This window comes from Otolemur garnettii, unplaced genomic scaffold, assembly GCF_000181295.1.
Source record: "Otolemur garnettii isolate 467f Iridium unplaced genomic scaffold, OtoGar3 scaffold00004, whole genome shotgun sequence".
Lineage (NCBI taxonomy): Eukaryota > Metazoa > Chordata > Mammalia > Primates > Galagidae > Otolemur > Otolemur garnettii.
Genome location: NW_003852399.1, coordinates 47,242,044 through 47,263,632, shown reverse-complemented (window position 1 = coordinate 47,263,632; position 21,589 = coordinate 47,242,044). Strand labels below are relative to the sequence as shown.

At 39.8% G+C, this 21,589-nt stretch overlaps 1 protein-coding gene across 1 annotated transcript in view; it reads left to right on the top strand.

Moving 5' to 3' along the window:
* Positions 1-21,589, top strand: part of ZFHX4 (zinc finger homeobox 4) — a 190,642-nt gene that overhangs the window by 163,884 nt on the left and 5,169 nt on the right. Inside the window, exons 6-10 of the mRNA XM_012810740.2 lie at positions 650-766; positions 7,192-7,325; positions 7,720-7,920; positions 8,418-8,535; positions 9,362-14,794. Of these exons, the coding sequence (XP_012666194.1) occupies positions 650-766; positions 7,192-7,325; positions 7,720-7,920; positions 8,418-8,535; positions 9,362-14,794 (6,003 nt within the window). The remainder of the gene's footprint in view (positions 1-649; positions 767-7,191; positions 7,326-7,719; positions 7,921-8,417; positions 8,536-9,361; positions 14,795-21,589) is intronic.

The following is a 21,589-nucleotide window of genomic DNA, read 5'->3' as shown; positions in this document are numbered from 1 at the left end:
AAAAAAAAAAAAACAGACAAACAGAAAAAGGCTAAGGCTAAGGCTAAGACCTGAGGCTTGCAGTGAAGGAGGCTTTTTTTTGGCCACTTGTGATCTACTGTTACCGCCGGTGTCATGCATTAGGTTTCAGTAGTGACTATCCAAAAAATGCATCTCCTATTCCAATCTTGTGACCTTTCTTGATTCTCTAACAAGAATGTAAATAAATGATTTCTGTTCCATCCTGAAAAAAAAAAAAAGAATCTGATTTATTTCACTGAGAATCTGGTTTATCCTGACACCTAAGTCCACAGAATAGTGGGTTCATGTGTTGTTTCAAGGTTCTACTATTAAAATCACAGAATTGCCTTAAACCCAATTGTTAAATCTTTTCTCAGCTTAAACTGTGCTGAGACTAATTTAATTTACTACAATAGATGCCTACTCTCAATTGGGTACAAAAAAATGCTTCAGATAAAAATTTGCATTGCTGCGGTCAGCATACTCTAACGTACACTTTGGAGAGAACTTAGGTTCTCTTTCGAGTAGGAATACCTGCAGTTATTCATAAATGAAGTTTCAAGTGGTCACTTTGTTCATTTCAGTGAGTGGAGTGCCTTTCAGGGGGGAGGCTGGTTGGGTCCTACTGACTGGTCTGCTTTCTTAACAGAAGAACAAAGTGAGGAGGCAGAAGGAGCGACTAAGCCTACAGCAGTGGTTGAGGATGACGAGAAAGACACGAGTGAAAGAGACAATAGTGAAGGCAAAAGCTCCAGTAAAGACTCTGGTAAGATGCTAGAATCTTTCCCTTTCATCCCCTAGACCCATTCCCTGCAATCAACCTTTCCCTCACCCCCTACCCCCCCAAGCTTATTAAAAGCTTTTATTCATTTTAAACTGTCTGAACATTCCTACTACTATTCATTGCATGTGCATTTTGCATGTGATTTCTATCAGTAGCCTCCCATTGACCTATTTTTAATCATAACCATCTGACAGAATAGATGTGGATAAGTTGAAGAATATTACAGGACGACCAGCGAGATTATTTTTTAATCAAATCAGTTTGTGTGCTTGTAATTTTTTAAGCGCCTTTCATTAATCTTAGCTATACTTGTGATTCCTCTGATGGCATATTAATTTTTCATAAGCACAGGATTAGATATCACTTGTATTTTGTCCTTCAGTCAGATGCGTTCTCTACCCACCCCCATCCACGGAACCCTCAAAATAAATGCGACTTTTCCTTGCTTTTTTACAACTTACACGGAGGAATTTGCCCTTTTTCAGGGCATCTATTTGAGGCATTTCAAACAAAATCCAGTGAAAAAGTTTACAGATGATTCAGCCTAAGAAAGAGGAAATATCATTGAAAAGGGATTAGGTGCTGGGTAATTTTGATCTTCTAGAATAGACAAATCCCAGTAATGAAAGCTACTGTCTTTGAAAACAAACCTTCGTGTCATGACATTTACTTGTGCACAAACAAACCCTAGGCCAGCATCTGGTGTGGATACCTAAGGCTTTTTCTGTGTTTGATTTGGCAAATAGATGACTTCATCCATGCTTTGTATGTATGAGATGGAAATCTATGGTCGCGATGAATATTACATTGGCTACTTTTGCTGCACGCTATACCTAGTTTTATTATGTTGGACTCATTGAAGCAGAAGAAGTGCTGAAACGGGTTCAACCCTATTAGTTTCAGGTAGTCATCTATCTTTTCCTTGAATTCAGTGACAGCCGCATATAAAGAAGCTTGTATTCACTATGAAGACATTGGAATGTGCAAAAAATATCATTTTTACATGCAAGTTTATTTAAACCCGGATCATCCCATACTTGTAAATCAGTCTTTGCATATCTAAGTTTTGCATTTCCGTCAAACATTATCTGAAGGTCCTCTCCGCTCCTCTCCCTACGTTGTTCAAAGCTAAATTTTTTTCAAGGGTCCAGTGAGGAAAGTGCCATTGAAATTGCTTCTGGGATATGGTCTCTAATATATGATTCTAATTTGATTTTGACAAAGAGGAGCTAAGGTTGATATTGAGCCGAAAGCAATATAAAAAGATGCCCTATCTGTATATTAGTCAGCTGGCTCCTGGGGTTACTGATGAGGAATTCAAAGTAACTCATGATCAGTTAATGTGAAGGGTAGTACAATCAAAACTTTCTTTGGAAGAGATTGGCAATAGCAAGGTGGGCAGTTTATTCACTCTTTACAATGGACCTCATCAACACTAGTAGTGTGACTTGTTCAGGGAGGGCAGGATTCTGTCTGTGTTCTGGGGCATCTTTCACACAGCAGTACTAAAACAGATCGCAGAGTACATCCCCTTTCTTCAGAAGAATGAAGAACACACAAATATGACATTAGTGTCCACTGAGTACCCATGCACTATGTAGGTATAACATATTATGCTAGACTTTTTTTTTTTTTTTTTTTTTGAGACAGAGCCTCAAGCTGTCCCCCTGGGTAGAGTGCCATGGCATTACAGCTCACAGCAACCTCCAACTCCTGGGCTCAAGCGAGTCTCCTGCCTCCGCCTCCCAAGTAGCTGGGACCACAGGCGCTGGCCACAACGCCCGGCTATTTTTTGGTTGCAGCCGTCATTGTTGTTTAGCGGGTCCGGGCTGGGGATTTGAACCCGCCACCTTAGGTGTACGTGGCTGGCGCCTTAGCCGGTTGAGCTATAGGCGCCGAGCCTATGCTAGACTTTAAATATCTAATATTTAGTACCTTGTAAAGGATGGATTCTGGGAATCCCTTGAAAATGGATCTAATCTTACCACTGAGGAAAGAGTCTTGCTTGGAACATACCACAGATGTGGGGCCTCTATCTCCACCAGCAGCTCCATTTACTGCTCTGCATAAGTAATGGGCTCAGTCACTCCCTAAAGGCCTGATGAGTTATTGTCCTTCCTTGGGTACATAATTGTAGTCAGACAAGACTGGGCATCTGAAAGGATACAGACCATTGTGTAATGGTAGTTATTTAAAACAAATTTAACCCTATAGAAATGCCTCCCCAAGTAGATCTATAGGGATGAAAATGGGCTTTAATCAAGGACCGACTGAAAGCAATTGCTGAGATGCAAATATTTAGCTTTGAAATCTCCCAGCCTTCCAGACAGTTCTTGTGATTGTCAATGCACATGAACTTTTAACAAAGTTTTCTGCTTTCTAAATCGAATCTTATTAGACTAAAAATTACTCTGATTATTTTTCTTATTAAATATTTCTAAGGATTAAATAACCATTTACATATAAAAATATATAGTTTTTGCCTTATGTCTGTCATAAATGTTAAAAAAAAAAACTAGCAAACTTACAAACTAATTCCTATCTTAATATGTTAGATAAGAAAACAACTTGACCCCACTTTAACAGAGAAATTTTTAGCCATGAAGGAATTAACACATGTTAGGAAGACTATGTTTGTGTAAGCTGTTGTGAGATATTCCTGACATTAATCTTTAGGACTAGAGCTTTCAAAATGAGACTTGGCAATATGCAAGTTATATTTGTTGAATATTCATTCATAATAGAAAAGCCTTCTAATGCCTCATTTATATTGTCATTTAAATCTAGTGCCACTTTAGATTAATTATAATCCAAATTATAGCTCTGTGTGGTACAAGAATTAATATAGAGTTTATCCAGATTAATACATTTGCATTGAAAATGTAATATGTCTCTGCCATGGCTAAGGGGACCACTTTTTAATAAGGGAGTAAACACGAGGAAAGATGGAAATTAACCTTCATTATTGCAATTAAAATTATCCTTTCATTCTAGTCTCATTAAAAAGAATACTGTACCAGTAATTATAATTTAGAATTACTTGGAGTTGAATAACATCTTCTGTTATGTTCAAGTTTTATAGTATTCAAACATTACCAAATACATTGGCTCATAAATAATAACCCAGTATTTTGTTTTATTGTTTTTTCAAGATTTGCTTTGAGTGCATGTGGGTTATTGGATTTTTCTCACTTGCTGTGAGTATAAACCATTTTACAACCTTCTGTATTTTAGGGATTGAAAATTATTAAGTAGGCAGCATCTGCATTGAAATGAATTATGCCATTTTTATATTAGCAATGTCATGCAAGTTAAATAATCCCGTAACTGACAGATAATCATTGTCTCATCTATTTGGCAGTGCTTATTTGTAATTAGACTTCATTTTTTAGTTAAAATGCATTCAAATGACATTGTTCTTTGAAAATATTCTGGTGTTCTTAATAACACAAGATGAATTATGATCCCATTCCAAATTTTTTTCGGTCTAGGGTAACAAACAGGGTTTATTTCAAATAAAGTTGCAAACATAAACTATGAGCAATCACACAACTTAATCAAAACCTTCCTAAAATTAATTGGCCCTTGCTTTATAGAAGCCATTTCTAGATAACACAATTCAGAAAAATAGACTCCAGAGTTGACTTCCTGTAATTTACCAGGGATGCCATAATATTAAACCTGAGATAGGACCCCTTTGAATATAAAAGACATACATAAAATGTAACTTCCATCATCTTTATAAATAATCCTGGTAACGACCCTCATGTTTGATTGTCTGTTTACCATTTCAGCACTCTCTGCTTCCTCTTACTTCAGTGGCACGCATTTCCAGGGTGTCTAGCTAAAGCTGCTAGCTGACACTTTATTTACAACTTCTTTTCAATTTAAAATAAAATGGGCCGGTTTAATTAACTGAATTAGTAAAAGAAAAAATAGTGAAGCTGACACATGTATTGGATTGAATACTACAGCCAACAGTCATTGTAATGGGCCTGTGATGGTGATCCTAAAACCTAAGTCTTTCTTAATGCAACACAGAACCTCACTAAATTAAAAAGGAATAATATTCATGATTAATAATAAGGATAAAGTAAAAATATAGTCTTAATGGTATTAATGACAGCAAATATGTACTCCAATGTATAGGTTTTAAAAAATGTTTTAAACCCTGAAATCTATACTTTTTGATGCTTTTCTAATATCAATATTAGAATAAAATACACATTATCCATGCTTATGGAAATAAGTCTATGTTATACATTTCATAGATTTTGAAGTTTCCGGAAGGTTTACTCTGTTTCGGATGATCAGAAGGGCCTCCAAGCAATAGTCAGGGAAATTCTCTTTTAATTTGTGTGTGACAGTCTTTGATACTACAGGGAAGTGGAGCAACTTACTGTTTGGTCATGTCCAATTCCACCATGCACACAAAAGAATGACAAGGGCACATGACATGGTATTATTCTGTTTAGAAAATATGTTCTTATTAATGGGAAAATTTTTAAAGAAAAATCTCACAGGAGAAGGCACTTGATAGACATTGGCTGGTTTCTGTAACAATCACTTTATACAATTTAGTCTGACACTTTTAAGCAGTATTTTATTTTCAAATATTAAATATCATCTTGTTTCCTTAAATGTTTTCTTTAACACTTAAAAAATAATGGCACAAAATATGTTCTTTGGGAAAGAAAAATATGTTTTTGATTCTATAATTAACTATAAGATAAACATTCTTGTTTAACATATCTTTGGATATCAAATACTTGGATAATATTAAAATTAATGGAATGAAACTTTTCAGCCTATCTTAAAGTTATTCAGTATACATATGATAAATTATTTTTCAAATACCCACAAAGAATCTCAATTTTTCTAAGGTGGATGTATATAGAGGACAAATGTAGCAATTCCAGTAAAGTCTAGTGTTTATTAAATCTAAAAATCAATATCAGTGTAATCTGTTGAAAACTTTGCACTAATTCTGTATCTACCTAACACAGACCTGAAGGGAATATAATTTTTGTCATTATGTCATTTGAATTCTATTTTAATTTTGGTCTCTGTAGAATCACTATTTTCATTTTTTTCCTAAATCCAAAATTTTTGAAATTATTTGTATGGTGTAAAATGTGGATTTCTTTCTGGGGTAGAAATAGAGTGTATTCTTTTTTTGTTGTTTATTTTTACTTTGTTTCCATAACGTCCTTGACCTTATTTCTAAATTAAAACTGGGTTATTTTTCAATAAGGTACAATTTGTTCATTTGTATGAACCGTATGTGGATTGAAAAAAAAATCAAGATAAATCTTCATGCACAGCATACAATCAGATTATGCCAGGACTATATATTTACGCAGGATCTGATAGCAATCAATGGTTTAGCTTCATTGCATTTCAAGATGTATTTGCACCCAGTTGTCCAGTGATAGTGTCCTCACCCTGGAAATAATTTAGTTGCAAATTGACTGGAAGATGGTGAAAATTGAAAGTTAAAATTAGAAATACTCATAATAAACAGCAGAAAAAAGGTCAGATGATGCCGTGCTATGATGAGATTGGAATGGCTGGTAAATGAGGTTTTGTGTTTGTCCTGAGATGTATGTGACATGCCTACCCAATGTCGCTGTAATATCCAGCCTCACAGAGGAGATTATCGGGCAAATTGATGGTGGAAAGAATTTTCTCTTGGATTGGGAAATTAGAATCACACTCTTTTCTTTGATGTGTGTCAGGCTCCTACATATTTTGTTGCTCATCTAGGCAGAATTTTAAATCGTCTTTAGCACTAGATAGTTGGATTAACCTCATAAAACAATTGTCTGATTAAGATTTGTACCATCCTGTTATGTGTAGTGCCAATTTCTGAAACATCTGCAGATGGCAGCAGCAGATATATGGCATATGACTAATTTTTTAAGTTTTTAAATTCATTCATGGTATAAAAAGATTATTTTGGTTTTCTAAATTATAACTTGTTAGCTTTTCTCAGAATGTCTTTTCAGAACCTAAGAATTTTAGGAAAGAGATAAGTAATGAAACATTAGTGGAAATAATGATTTTTTAAATTAGTGTTTGTGAATGGGAGTAGATTTGCTTTAATGTGATAAAGGCATTCGGAGACACGAGAGAGCACGTTATTGATGAATCTTTCAAGGCCACCTAAGGTTATCTAAACACAAGACAGGAGTACATTTTAAAATATATTTATGAAGTCCACTTAGGTGGTGGACAAAAAGAAGTGTGCTTTTCACCATTTGAGATGAGTATCATTGACAGGTGCTTGTCTGGTTCTTTCTATCATTCCGTGGATTTAGAGTCATAACTATTTGAAAATGTAATTTCTCTGACTTTGAAATTACAAATGATTTTTAATTGAGTTTTTCTATTTTGGGGGGAATCAGAGGTAATCACACCAGAGAAGGATCTGAAAGTCAGCGTGGCCGGGGGGACCCAGCCACTCCTGCTGGCAAAAGAAGAGGATGTTGCAACCAAAAGGTCAAAACCTCCCGAGGACAACAAATTCTGTCATGAGCAGGTAAATGCATTGTTTCCTGTGTGTGCTCCATTAATCTTTTTTAAAAAATTGTTCCTGAAAGTTTTAAAACCCCCAATGATTCCAAGCTGTTGAATGTATATAGATACTACAATGGGCGATATCACCAACTCTTGGTGTTACTTCTAATGTGCAGAAGTCATAAAAATACACACTAGCTACGTCGAAGTACCCCAAAGAGAAGATTTGTACTGTTCCCAACATGAGAAATGATCCATGTTTGAGGTGATAGATATCCTGATTGCTCAGATTTGATCACTACACATTGTATGCATCTATCAAAATATCACATATATCCCATTAATGTGCATAGCTATTCATGTATCAATAAAAATACATTAACCCATAGTGTCCATATTTATTCAATATTTTCCAGTTCTTTCAGTGTCCTTATTGTAACTACAATAGTAGGGACCAAAGTCGTATCCAGATGCACGTCTTATCGCAGCACTCGGTGCAGCCGGTCATCTGCTGTCCCCTCTGCCAGGACGTCCTCAGCAACAAGATGCACCTCCAGCTGCATCTGACGCATTTGCACAGCGTGTCTCCAGATTGTGTGGACAAGCTGCTTATGACAGTAAGGATATCAAATTTTGTATATGTGTGACATAATCTATGTAAGGGTATCAATGCAAAATCTCTAACTGTTGGTTGAAAGAAATTTATTTTTTCTCAGCTACCTAAACTCTTTTATTGATCGTGTTATAGTTATCACAGGTAAGGTCCATTTGTGGTCTCTTTGTCTCTTAATGACATTTTGCCATCTTTTCATGTCTATAATGTTAATCAAATGATTCATGTGAGCCATTGGGTTTCAAACTTTCTTGGTTATCATTATCAAAAATTAAACTTACGAAAACCTCCAAACCATAATTAAAATATAAAAAGATGACAACATTGCCACAGCATGGATCTGAGATTTGAAGGGGGTAATCATTGGTCTGAGACATTGGCAAAATAGTCCTGGCTTTGGTTAAAAATATATAAGTGGGATATGCTTCGGGGAAATGGGAGACGTGATGAAGTTTGTGATTTCTGGGGTACATGTAACATGCACCTCTTCGGTTTTCAAAGGTGCCTGTCCCTGATGTGATGATGCCAAACAGTATGCTCCTGCCAGCAGCGGCCTCCGAGAAAGCAGAGCGGGACACGCCTGCAGCCGTAACCGCTGAGGGGTCTGGGAAATATTCAGGTATGCCGGCTTGTAATCAACATCTGCAGAAAACACGCTCAATGGCTTGCATTTGTGGTGGTCCTTGAAGATTATTATTATTGATGATTTTTTTTTTAAAAGCACAGAGGGGAAAAAATGTAAGACATTCCCAACAACCACATTTTCCAAGGCATATTAAGTTTCTTAGAGGGCCAAATGTCAGAAGTCCACAAATATTCTGTGTGTTCTAATTCCTGAACACCAAGGTCATGGGACTTGGTATTGCAGTGATTGCAGCTTTGAAACATACTATAATGAACTTTGACTTGTTTTCTTTCCTGTCCTGAAATTTCTCGAGGTCAGGAGTAATTTCTTATCTACCTTTACGTGTCCAATAACCAGTTCAGTGCTTGCCACATAGTATTTGTTCAATAAACATTTTTTAAAAGAATCAGTTAAGCAGAAACTTAATAGAGACTCTTAGTTATTTAATTTAATTTTTTCTTTATTTTCTGAGACAAATTATCACTGTGTCGCCCATAGTCAAGTGCCATGGCATCACAGCTCACAGCAACTGTGAACTCTTGGACTTAAGCAATTCTCTTGCTTCAGCCTCTTGAGCACCTGGGACTATAGGCGCCTGCCACAATGTCTGGCTATTTTTTGTTGCAGTTGTCATTATTGTTTAGCTGGCCCAGGCTGGGCTCAAAACCCCCAGCCTTGGTGTATGTGACCCAGTGTATGTGACTGGTGCCTTTCTCACTGAGCTACAAGCGCTGAACCTAGAAACTCTTATTTACAATACTTACACTTCAGCAGTAGGTTTTCTTACCCTAAGAGATCTGTTTGTGTTTTCTCCTAACAGGTGAAAGTCCTATGGATGACAAAAGTATGGCAGGTCTGGAAGATTCAAAGGCTAGTGTGGAAATAAAGAATGAGGAGCAGAAACCCACTAAAGAACCTTCGGAAGTGTCAGAATGGAATAAAAATAGCAGCAAGGATGTGAAAATCCCCGATGCACTACAAGATCAATTAAGTGAACAGCAAAAAAGGCAACCGCTCTCGGTTTCTGACCGCCATGTTTATAAGTATCGCTGCAACCACTGTAGCTTGGCTTTTAAAACTATGCAGAAGCTTCAGATCCATTCCCAGTACCATGCGATTCGGGCTGCAACAATGTGTAACCTCTGCCAGCGTAGTTTCCGTACATTCCAGGCTTTAAAAAAACACCTGGAAGCAGGTCACCCTGAACTGAGTGAAGCCGAACTGCAACAGCTGTATGCCTCCTTGCCCATGAATGGAGAACTCTGGGCAGAGAGTGACGCCATGGCCCAGGATGACCATGGCCTGGAGCAGGAAATAGAGAGAGAGTATGAGGTGGACCATGAAGGGAAGGCAAGTCCTGTAGGAAGTGACAGTAGCTCTATTCCAGATGACATGGGCTCTGAACCAAAGCGGACCTTACCTTTTAGAAAAGGGCCCAATTTTACAATGGAAAAATTCCTTGATCCATCTCGTCCATATAAATGTACGGTGTGTAAAGAGTCATTCACCCAAAAGAATATTCTCTTGGTCCATTATAATTCAGTTTCTCACCTGCATAAGTTGAAAAAGGTTTTGCAGGAAGCCTCCAGTCCTGTCCCTCAAGAAACCAACAGTAATACAGATAACAAGCCCTACAAGTGCAGCATCTGCAATGTTGCATACAGCCAAAGCTCGACGCTGGAAATCCACATGAGGTCTGTCCTCCACCAGACCAAGGCCAGGGCTGCAAAGCTGGAGCCCAGTGGTCACGTGGCTGGTGGGCACAGCATTGCAGCAAATGTTAGTAGCCCTGGCCAAGGGATGTTAGATTCCATGAGTTTAGCAGCAGTAAACAGCAAAGATACCCATTTAGATGCCAAAGAATTAAATAAAAAGCAAACTCCTGACTTAATCTCTGCTCAACCTACACATCACCCACCTCAGTCACCAGCACAAATTCAGATGCAACTACAGCACGAGTTACAACAGCAAGCTGCGTTCTTTCAGCCTCAGTTTCTAAACCCAGCCTTTTTGCCTCACTTTCCTATGACACCAGAAGCACTGCTTCAGTTTCAGCAGCCTCAGTTTCTCTTTCCATTCTACATACCTGGGACGGAGTTCAGCTTGGGGCCAGATTTGGGCTTGCCGGGCTCTGCCACGTTTGGTATGCCTGGCATGACAGGAATGGCCGGCTCCTTGCTTGAAGATCTGAAGCAGCAGATTCAAACCCAACATCACGTCGGCCAAACCCAGCTCCAGCTACTCCAGCAACAAGCACAACAATACCAAGCCACACAGCCCCAGCTCCAGCCTCAAAAACAGCAGCAGCAGCAGCAACAGCAGCAGCAGCAACAGCAGCAGCAGCAGCAGCAGCAGCAGCAACAGCAGCAGGCAAGCAAGTTATTGAAACAGGAGCAAAGTAACTCAGCGAGCACAGACTGCCAAATCATGAAGGATATGCCGTCTTATAAGGAGGCAGAGGAGATTGCTGAAAAGCCAGAAAAACCAAAGCAAGAATTTACAAGTGAAGGCGAAGGACTCAAAGAGGGCAAAGACACAAAGAAGCAAAAATCCTTGGAACCATCCATCCTGCCACCGCGAATAGCTTCAGGGGCCAGAGGAAACGCAGCCAAAGCTTTATTGGAAAACTTTGGTTTCGAATTGGTCATTCAGTATAATGAAAACAGGCAGAAGGGGCAGAAGAAGGGCAAAAGCGGGGAAGGCGAAAACACTGACAAACTGGAATGCGGAACGTGCGGCAAATTGTTTTCCAATGTGCTTATTTTAAAGAGTCACCAAGAACATGTACATGGGCAATTTTTTCCATATGGAGCACTAGAAAAATTTGCTCGTCAGTACAGGGAGGCCTATGACAAGCTTTATCCAATTTCTCCCTCTTCGCCAGAAACGCCACCCCCGCCGCCTCCCCCTCCTCCCCTGCCTCCAGCTCCTCCGCAGCCTTCTTCCCTGGGTGCTGTGAAGATCCCAAACACAGTTTCCACTCCTCTGCAAGCTCCACCACCCACGCCGCCTCCCCCACCGCCACCGCCACCTCCCCCCCCTCCTCCCCCACCTCCTCCGCCGTCTGCTGCCCCCCAGGTCCAGCTGCCGGTTTCTCTGGACCTGCCGCTCTTCCCTTCCATTATGATGCAACCCGTGCAACATCCCGCACTCCCGCCTCAGCTGGCCCTGCAGCTGCCCCAGATGGACGCGCTCTCTGCAGACCTCACCCAGCTCTGCCAGCAGCAGCTCGGGTTAGATCCCAACTTCTTAAGGCATTCTCAGTTCAAACGCCCACGGACAAGAATCACAGACGATCAACTGAAAATCTTGAGGGCTTACTTTGACATCAATAATTCTCCGAGTGAAGAACAGATTCAAGAAATGGCTGAGAAATCCGGCCTCTCTCAAAAAGTTATCAAACACTGGTTTCGAAATACGCTTTTTAAGGAACGCCAGAGAAATAAAGATTCCCCGTACAACTTCAGCAACCCACCTATAACTGTTTTGGAAGATATCAGAATTGATCCACAGCCGGCCTCTTTAGAACATTACAAATCTGACACATCATTTAGCAAAAGATCTTCAAGAACGAGGTTTACCGACTACCAGCTTAGGGTTCTACAAGACTTTTTTGACACTAACGCTTACCCAAAAGATGATGAAATAGAACAACTCTCCACCGTTCTCAATCTACCTACCCGGGTTATTGTTGTGTGGTTCCAGAATGCTCGTCAGAAAGCACGAAAGAGTTACGAAAATCAAGCAGAAACTAAAGATAATGAAAAAAGAGAGCTCACAAATGAACGGTATATACGAACGAGCAACATGCAGTACCAGTGTAAAAAGTGCAATGTGGTTTTCCCCAGGATCTTCGACTTGATCACGCATCAGAAAAAGCAATGTTACAAAGATGAAGACGATGATGCCCAAGATGAAAGCCAAACGGAAGACTCCATGGACGCCACTGACCAGGTGCTGTACAAACACTGCACTGCGTCTGGCCAGCCCGATGCAGCCAAAACTACCGCTGCCCCTCCAGCATGTTCTGGCTCTGGGACTAGCACCCCCCTGATTCCGTCACCCAAACCTGAACCTGAGAAGACGTCTCCAAAACCTGATTATCCCCCAGAAAAGCCAAAGCAGAGTGAGCCGTCTCCCCCATCTCAAGGCGCCAAACCAGCCCTGCCGTTGGCATCGACTTCCTCGGAGCCCCCGCAGGCATCAGCAGCCCCGCCGCAGCCGCAGCCACCGAAGCCCCCCCAGCTTATTGGAAGACCTCCCTCGGCCTCTCAGACCTCGGTCCCTTCCAGTCCCCTGCAAATTTCCATGACTTCTCTCCAGAACAGCCTACCTCCACAGTTACTGCAGTACCAATGTGACCAGTGTACAGTGGCCTTCCCCACTCTGGAACTCTGGCAGGAGCACCAGCACATGCACTTCCTCGCTGCTCAAAACCAATTCCTGCACTCTCCATTCCTGGAGAGGCCCATGGACATGCCCTACATGATCTTCGACCCCAACAACCCTCTGATGACCGGACAGCTGCTGAGCGGGTCTCTCACCCAGATGCCGCCTCAGACCAGTTCTGCCCACACCCCAGCCCCTGCCACGGTTGCTGCTTCCCTTAAAAGGAAACTGGACGATAAAGAAGACAATAACTGCAGCGAAAAGGAGGGAGGGAATAGCGGCGAAGACCAACACCGTGATAAGCGCTTGAGGACCACCATCACCCCGGAGCAACTGGAAATCCTCTATGAAAAGTACTTGCTGGACTCCAATCCTACCAGAAAGATGCTGGATCACATTGCGCGAGAAGTGGGGCTGAAAAAAAGAGTCGTGCAAGTCTGGTTCCAGAACACTCGAGCACGAGAAAGGAAAGGCCAGTTCCGGGCCGTGGGTCCAGCACAGTCCCACAAGCGGTGTCCGTTCTGCAGAGCCCTGTTTAAAGCGAAGTCCGCCTTGGAAAGCCACATCCGCTCTCGGCACTGGAATGAAGGAAAGCAGGCAGGCTACAGCTTGCCCCCAAGCCCTTTGATATCCACAGAAGATGGGGGAGAGAGCCCACAGAAATACGTTTACTTTGATTATCCATCTTTGCCATTAACCAAAATTGATCTATCGAGTGAGAATGAATTGGCTTCTACGGTGTCAACACCTGTTAGTAAAACAGCAGAGCTGTCGCCCAAGAATCTTTTAAGCCCTTCTTCTTTTAAAGCAGAATGTTCTGAGGATGTAGAGAATTTAAATCCCCCTGCTGCTGAGGCTGGGTATGATCAAAATAAAACTGATTTTGATGAGACTTCGTCCATTAATACTGCAATCAGTGACGCCACCACGGGCGATGAGGGAAACGCCGAGATGGAAAGCGCCACGGGGAGCTCTGGGGATGTGAAACCCACTTTATCTCCGAAAGAGCCGAAAACTGTCGACGCTTTGCCAAAAACTGCAACCACACCCACCACGGAGGTCAGCGATGACAAATTTCTTTTTTCTCTCACGAGCCCCTCGATCCATTTCAATGACAAAGACGCTGACCATGACCAAAGCTTTTACATCACGGATGACCCCGACGACAATGCTGACCGCAGCGAAACGTCCAGCATCGCTGACCCGAGCTCCCCAAATCCGTTTGGATCCAGCAATCCTTTTAAATCCAAAGGTAACGATCGGCCGGGGCACAAGCGTTTTAGAACCCAGATGAGCAATCTCCAGCTCAAGGTTCTCAAGGCCTGCTTTAGTGACTACCGAACTCCGACCATGCAAGAGTGTGAGATGCTGGGGAATGAGATCGGGCTGCCCAAGCGCGTGGTCCAGGTGTGGTTCCAAAATGCAAGGGCAAAGGAAAAGAAATTTAAAATTAACATAGGGAAGCCCTTTATGATCAATCAAAGTGGAGCGGAAGGCACCAAACCTGAGTGCACCCTCTGTGGGGTAAAGTACTCTGCCCGATTGTCCATCAGAGATCACATCTTCTCCAAACAGCACATTTCAAAAGTGAGGGAGACTGTTGGCAGTCAGCTTGACCGGGAGAAAGATTACTTAGCTCCGACAACAGTTCGACAGCTGATGGCGCAGCAAGAACTCGATCGGATAAAGAAAGCGTCCGACGTGCTGGGCTTAACGGTACAGCAGCCAGGCATGATGGACAGCAGTTCCCTCCACGGCATCAGCCTGCCCGCAGCCTACCCGGGTCTCCCCGGCCTTCCTCCTGTCCTTCTCCCTGGAATGAACGGTCCATCCTCTTTGCCTGGATTTCCACAAAATTCAAACAGTAAGTTATTTGAAGGAGAATCAGTCTAGTTGGTAAGGCAACATTAGGCAGTCAAATCATATGTAACCAAGAACAGGGCGCATTTTGATCTCCTTTAATTTCATTAAGGAATAACGATAAATATTTGGAATATATATTTTATTGTCTATAGCCAATAACTAGGAAATAGCTCAGCCTGGAACACACAGAGAAAAATAAGGACTAGATAGATCCTAACAGATTCTCAGAAATACATTATTTGTATCATTACATTTAAAAATAGTTTTCTGGACTAATTTCAATACTAATTCCAATGGCATTCTAGCACAAACATGTGCCATAGTATTTGGTATATATATTAAGAAAATGAAACATTAAATAATGCATTCATTGGTATCTCAATTTATGTTCTTTCTAAGAGGCAAGGTTTTTTTTCTTTTCTTTTGTTTTTGTTAGTTTGTTTCCCCCCAAGAAGAGCCATAAAGTTCAAATGTGAAAAGTCCTCTAGCCATAGGAATTCATTCACCTTGCACCTAGCAGACAATAAAGCTTATGTTTAAAGTTCAACAACTGAAAACACGACTTCTGTGATAATTTGTAATTTAGCATTGCTGTAAGATTTGATTTTTGTAGCATCCATGGCTACTTGTTATTTAGATAAATTCAACAACCTTAGAAATGCATTAATTACTATTATCCCATGCCTTCTGACCCCCCAAACCCCCACCTAAGGTTGATAATTAAGACATAACAAAATTTTAAAGTTCTTTGAGGCATCCCCAGATGCTGAATTCAATTCTGTGTTTATCAAAAGAAATATCATTTGTTCAGGTTGGATTTTGTGAATCAGTACAGGGATTCCATTATATTAGATTAAGTAAATTGGATATAGTGTGCTAGGTAATAATGTACCCCAAAATACAACAAAAGTTATCTATCTAAAATACAAAACATGGGTCTCTTATAATTTCTCCTTTTAAGTAAGTTTTATTTTCCAAATTATCAGTGATTTTTTTTTATTTTTAAAAGGAATTTTGACATAGTAAAGAGACTTACCTAGAATCCACTAATTACATATATCTACAAAGTTTACAAAGATTTTTTTTATGTTTTCAAATTTAATTTTAACATACTTCTTAAACTTTTCAATTCCATCTTTTCCTTACAAAAAACAAAATTTGTCCTTGTGATTTTAAGAAATTATTCTTACTTTAACTTTTTTTAGGCAGGAGGTGTGAGAACAATGACATGCAGTGGCCTCGTGGCCACTGTTACCTCTCTGGTTCCCTGGTTTGAATGACTTGGGTTTTGAGAGAAGCACAATGGAGCTATACATATAAAGAATTTTGCCAAGAAAATGTCTGCAGTGTTCCTTCCTTTAACTCTCATACCAACTCCCTTCCTTCTAGAACTACTTCGGGCTTAATTATATGAACAATCATGAGGTCTTAAATAATAGAGCACTTAAATTATTAAGTATTTTGTTTGCACATTTGAATTAAGTCAAATGTAAGTATTTTAAGAATAATGCAATGACAGTTTTTTGTTTTGTTTTGTTTTTTGCATGTAGTATTTGTCTTATTTTCTGGTCCTACTTTTTATTTATTGTTATTTTTATTTTGTTGTTGTTATTGAGACAGACTCCCACCCTATGCCCTGAGCAGACTGCAATGGTGTCATAGCTCACTGCAACCTCAGACTCAAGCTGTGGGCATCCTGCTGTCTCAGCCTCCAGAAGCTGCTGGAATTACTGGCATTTGCCCAGCTGGGTTTTTCATTCTTTTTAGGAGTCGGGGTCTCACTCTTGCTCAGGCAAGTCTCGAACTCCTGAGCCCAGCAATTCTTCCTCCTCAGCCTCCCACAATGCTGGGATTGCAGGCATGAGCCACCACGCCCAGCATAGTCCTACTTTTCATACCACTGTGATTCATTGATACATAGAAAAGTGTCTTATGTGAAAGAATTTCTATGATCAGTTATGTGAAATAGAGGGTTTTCACTATTTTACGTGGGTTGCTCTGACCAGTGAAATGTCTGGATCTCTCTGCTGACTGCCTGTCTGGTGTGTCACTCTGATACTGGAATCCAGAGGACCTGTGTGATACAAAGTGAGAAAGGAGAATGAAAATGTTTATGAAATATTTAAACAAACAGATATTTCCCCTCATTCTACTCACCATAAGTATGATTTATATACCCCACCTAAAATATGGGCCTGGTTGTAAGTATTAGCACTCCTGGGAGCAGCCATGCCCTCCATAGCTAGGAGTCTCTTTAAATGTAGTGATGAACTCAGAGCTGTTGTACCCATTGCTTTATTAAATCTTGGACAAAAACAGATGGGAAGTATTAAAGGAGAGAAGCCCCATGAACATTGCTACCTACTGGAATTTTCAGTTTCTCTTGACTTAGTCCTTTATTTGTAGTTTTAAACATTAACAAAGTCCCATAGGGGCCTGTCTATGAGCCTAAGCCGCCATAGTTCACGCTTTTCTTAAGCCAAGTTCATGCTTTCCTTAAGTTAATTTACCTGTGGTGGGAAAACGCTGTTTATGTTACCCAGCTTGTGGAGCACAGCTAAGGTTCTCTGTCTTCCTGATGTCTTATTTCTTATCAAACAATTGTCTTCTTTGGTATATGGTGAAGATATATTATTTTACTTGTAATTTAACCTTTTTGATTTCACTTTCACAGTTAAGTGAAATCAAAAGGGTTAAAGTATAAGTAAAATGTTTCTCATTTCTTAAAAACCCTGGGCTTTTGCTACAATTTCTTCTCAATATGAACATACTTTAAGAAGATGACAAATTGATATGGGACTCTTTTAAATGGGAATTATTATGGAAAATTGTCGTCTTAAAGTCATCCCATCCCTTTGAAGATTAGTCTCAAGATTGTGATTTGATGAGAATTACTAAAAAAGGGCTCCTATGAGTAGAAGATGGACTTTAAAGCAGTGAGTCTGTCCAAAGGCCACAACTCCAAATTAGCCTAATTGTGATATACATGTTCAATTTTAGTATTTATCAACCTCTAATTTTCTTGATTTAAGCATACATTTCATTTTGAAGGGGCGGAGAATTACTCTTTTGGTTGGATAGTACCATTAATGCTCATAAAACTGTCTTACGTTACTTCCAAGAAATCTTCAAATTACCTAAGATTGATAACTAAGAAGGCCCCTTGAAGAGTAATTTCATCATTTGTACCTGATTCCTGTAAGATGTTCAGTATCACTTATTATTGCATATTATTAATAAAATGAATCATTTTCTGTTTAATTTTTTTTTTTTTTTTTTTTTTTTTGCATTTCAGTTTTTCTATCATATGTAAAAAGGAAGAGTGGCCATAGAATGTCACTGTGTACTCATATACCTGGAAGAAATTAGAAAACTTGCAATTGACATTTTATTTTGTAGGATGTTACCTTTTGGGGGATTTTTGCTCAAAGCAAATAGAAAATGACTTGATTTCCTATATTTATTTTGTAATGTTAAACGTCCCATTAGTGTTTGAAAACACTGCCTAAACTGATTTCCTTAAATGGAACTGCAAAGCATGCCTTTTGCATTTTTCTCATACTTCATTGTAATTTGCTAGTAAAACTAGATAAAAGTAAGTCTTTAAGGGTTTTAGCACAATTGTTTTTGGCCCATGTACATAATTACTTTTATTGTCAACCTCAGATGTAAACTTTTCCTCCAGGAGACCTGGGTCAAAGAAACTTGGAGAAAAGGCACTACCCAGAAGTGTATGATGAGCCAGGCGTTTCCTTTTGAAAGCATTACTTTCAGGAATAGCACGTTGTTTCAGAAAAACCAAACCAAACCAAATGATGGTAGCATAAGATGATTTGCAGAAAAATGTTTATCCCTATGTGGTAGCTCTAAGAACTGGAGTAAGACTTAGGAAATGGGAAAGAATGTATTTGTAGCATTACAGCTTGATAAAAGACAGAATTTGGTAAGTGGTTTTCAGTTGCCATCACCTATTCTATACTATGATTATTATCCAGTTTTTCTTCTATTTCTGTTTCTCTGAGTTTTGCGCTACAAATTTTTACAGGCTTCTTTCTTTTACTTATAAGCCCAATCAATGCACGTAGTTTATTATGCTTAAGCTATGTCACTTTTCCTAAAAATTTTACTTAGCTGATTATTTAACTAAGTTTTTTCTTCAGGATGTTGAATTCCTAAAAATCCCTCATGATCTTTCACTATATTATTTAGGCTTCCTATGAGCGTCTTCTAAAGATTTCTATTACTTCATTGTATGACCTCTAGATAGACCATGTAGACCTCATCTGATGAGAAAGCTTGAGTCAACAACTATTGATCCATCTTTCTTTCTAACTACAATTGCTTTTTTTTTCATGCCTCTTTGTTTCTTAAAATTTCTCTTCTTAAACTGTCATGTCAGAAGGACAGGTGAGCCAGTAATTTCCTCAGATCTAGAGAGGAAAATGCACCAGGTGGAAGGGGATGTAATTATTTAGTATGAGGTTGTACTGTTACTAGGCCTAGACTGAAGGCTGGCTTTCTGAATAGGCAAAAGAAGCTAACTACCTACCATTTTAACAGTGTGATCACTGAGACCTGAAATTTTATGGTTAGATATTCATTCCTTTGACTTAACATATTGTCCTGTGTTAAGTGGAAAAGAACATAGACTACCCTAAAGTCAGAATATCATAGCAGGAAGGAATTTCAAAAATGTTCTGATTTGGTATATATTGAGCCTTTTTAATAATTATAGTATATTAATTTCTTTGGGTTTTTTTTCTTGCAAATAAAATTTTATAACGAGGTAAGTGGGAAAAGATGATGCCAGAAATATTAGTGTAAGCATAAAGGCAAGGGAGTGGAAGGTGTGAGTACCCAAAGGCAACTTCACAGTTTTCCTTAGGGCCGGGTCTGTCTCATGAATCTAAGAGGTCTTAATTACCAAATGGGAGTAAAGATCAGGGCATTAACTCTTATTCCCACCACACCCCTGCAAAGCTTAAGCCATTTCACTTAAGATTATTTTAAATGTATGAGCCAAACTTCAGTAAATTATGGGTACTCACTGTCATTTTTTTTCCTGAAAATACAATGCTATTTTCTTTTTTTCTTGCATTTTGAATATTTGGTTATTTAACCTCAGCCATGGATTCAGTTAAACAAGAAGATACCATATTTTGCTGTGTAAAATGTGCTCCCTTTGTAATGTGTACCCACATTTCAGGAAAATGCCCTTTGAGAAAGCAGCTGGCTCTTGGCCAGGAAAGACACATGGGGGAGGCCTACACTGCCCTGGTGACTGTAGATTGCCCTGCCCTCATGTGCCATTCTGCTTTGTGAAGGCTGCCCCTTCCCTTTCTTCCAGAAATCCTTTCCTTCCTTCCATGTCATGTGCTGTGACAGGGACTTAGGGAGGAGATTCTGAGGGCCTCTGCCATGGACAGCCATGGGAGTCCATGTTCAGCCAGGCTGAGGGCATCAGCCCTCACCCCACACAACCATGGTCACTTCACCAGTCCCACCACCATCCCCTCCCTGATCATGGTGCTCAGCTGAAGCCACTCCAGTCTGCCCCCACCAAATCCCAGATCCTCCTAGACTAAAACTCTGTGGGCCTGATGGGCCCAGACAGGAGGCTGCAGTGGCCCCAGGAGCTCCCCTAGCTCCTGAGCCATACTAAACATGTTATAATAGCAATAGTCTTAAATATACGTTCTTATTTTTCCCTCAAAAATTTGGGCAAAAATGTGCTCATTATACACGGCAAAATACGATAAATTTGTGGCTGTTAATAAAAGTTTAGTCTCCAACCCACCTATCCTTGAGTCATAGATTTCTCTTTCTCAAGTACCTAATACCTCTAGGAGTCAATTTGCTTATTTAAAAATAGGAAATTTAGTGTTTGTACCATTGAGGATGTTGGGAGGCTATTCTCTAACATAACGGAAACTCCTCAGAGACTATCTCTATTACAACTCTAGAAATTATTCCAAAGCAGTCACAGAAGAGTTGGGTGTGGTAAGGCTAAAAAGAGGAGCAGCCAGTAATAAGCTAGGCCAATGGAGAGGATAATGATAATGAGAAAGGTCATGGCTAGAACGGGGATGTTGATGACTTCATGGTATATTGAATACTTAGCTTTCTCATTTGGTTTAACCCAGTTTAAAACCTAGCTCCTTTTCTAGCGAAAGAAATAGAAACATGTAGTTTCCGCATCACCTGGGCTTCATTTTTTAAACACACACCATGTGGTGCATTTAGCATAGAGGTAAGATTCTGACCAATTTTACTGAGATAGTTCTATGAAATCTTATGACCATTCCCTGTACAGCTGTGCACGCAGAATTAAACTTTATCCACCTTATCCGGGCCAATTCCTCCATCAGTCCACCAAGTCCGCCTTGCTGTCCTTGTCATAATCTTTTGGTAATGAACCTTCCCTGTTCAAGAATGAACTACTATCATTTTAATGAAATGACGTCAAAATCAAGCAGAGGATAGAGGGAGGAGGGGATAGGCAAAAATCTGCCTGCCAGGGTACAATGATCATTACCTAGGTGATGGGCACACTGTTAACCGTGACTCAGGCATTATGAAATTGATCCATGTAACCAAAAACACTTGTATTCCTGTAATACTTTGAAATAATAAGAAGAAATGAACTACTACCAGTCACCCATTCAGTTTCTATTTAGTTCCTTTTGCAATCAACTTGATTTGCCTTTAAAAGCATCTTCAGAGATGGTACAGGCTTTACAGTATCCTTTTTAATCCTGAGCTGTCCTTCAGTTTTTGACCCAACTATGCCCATCCT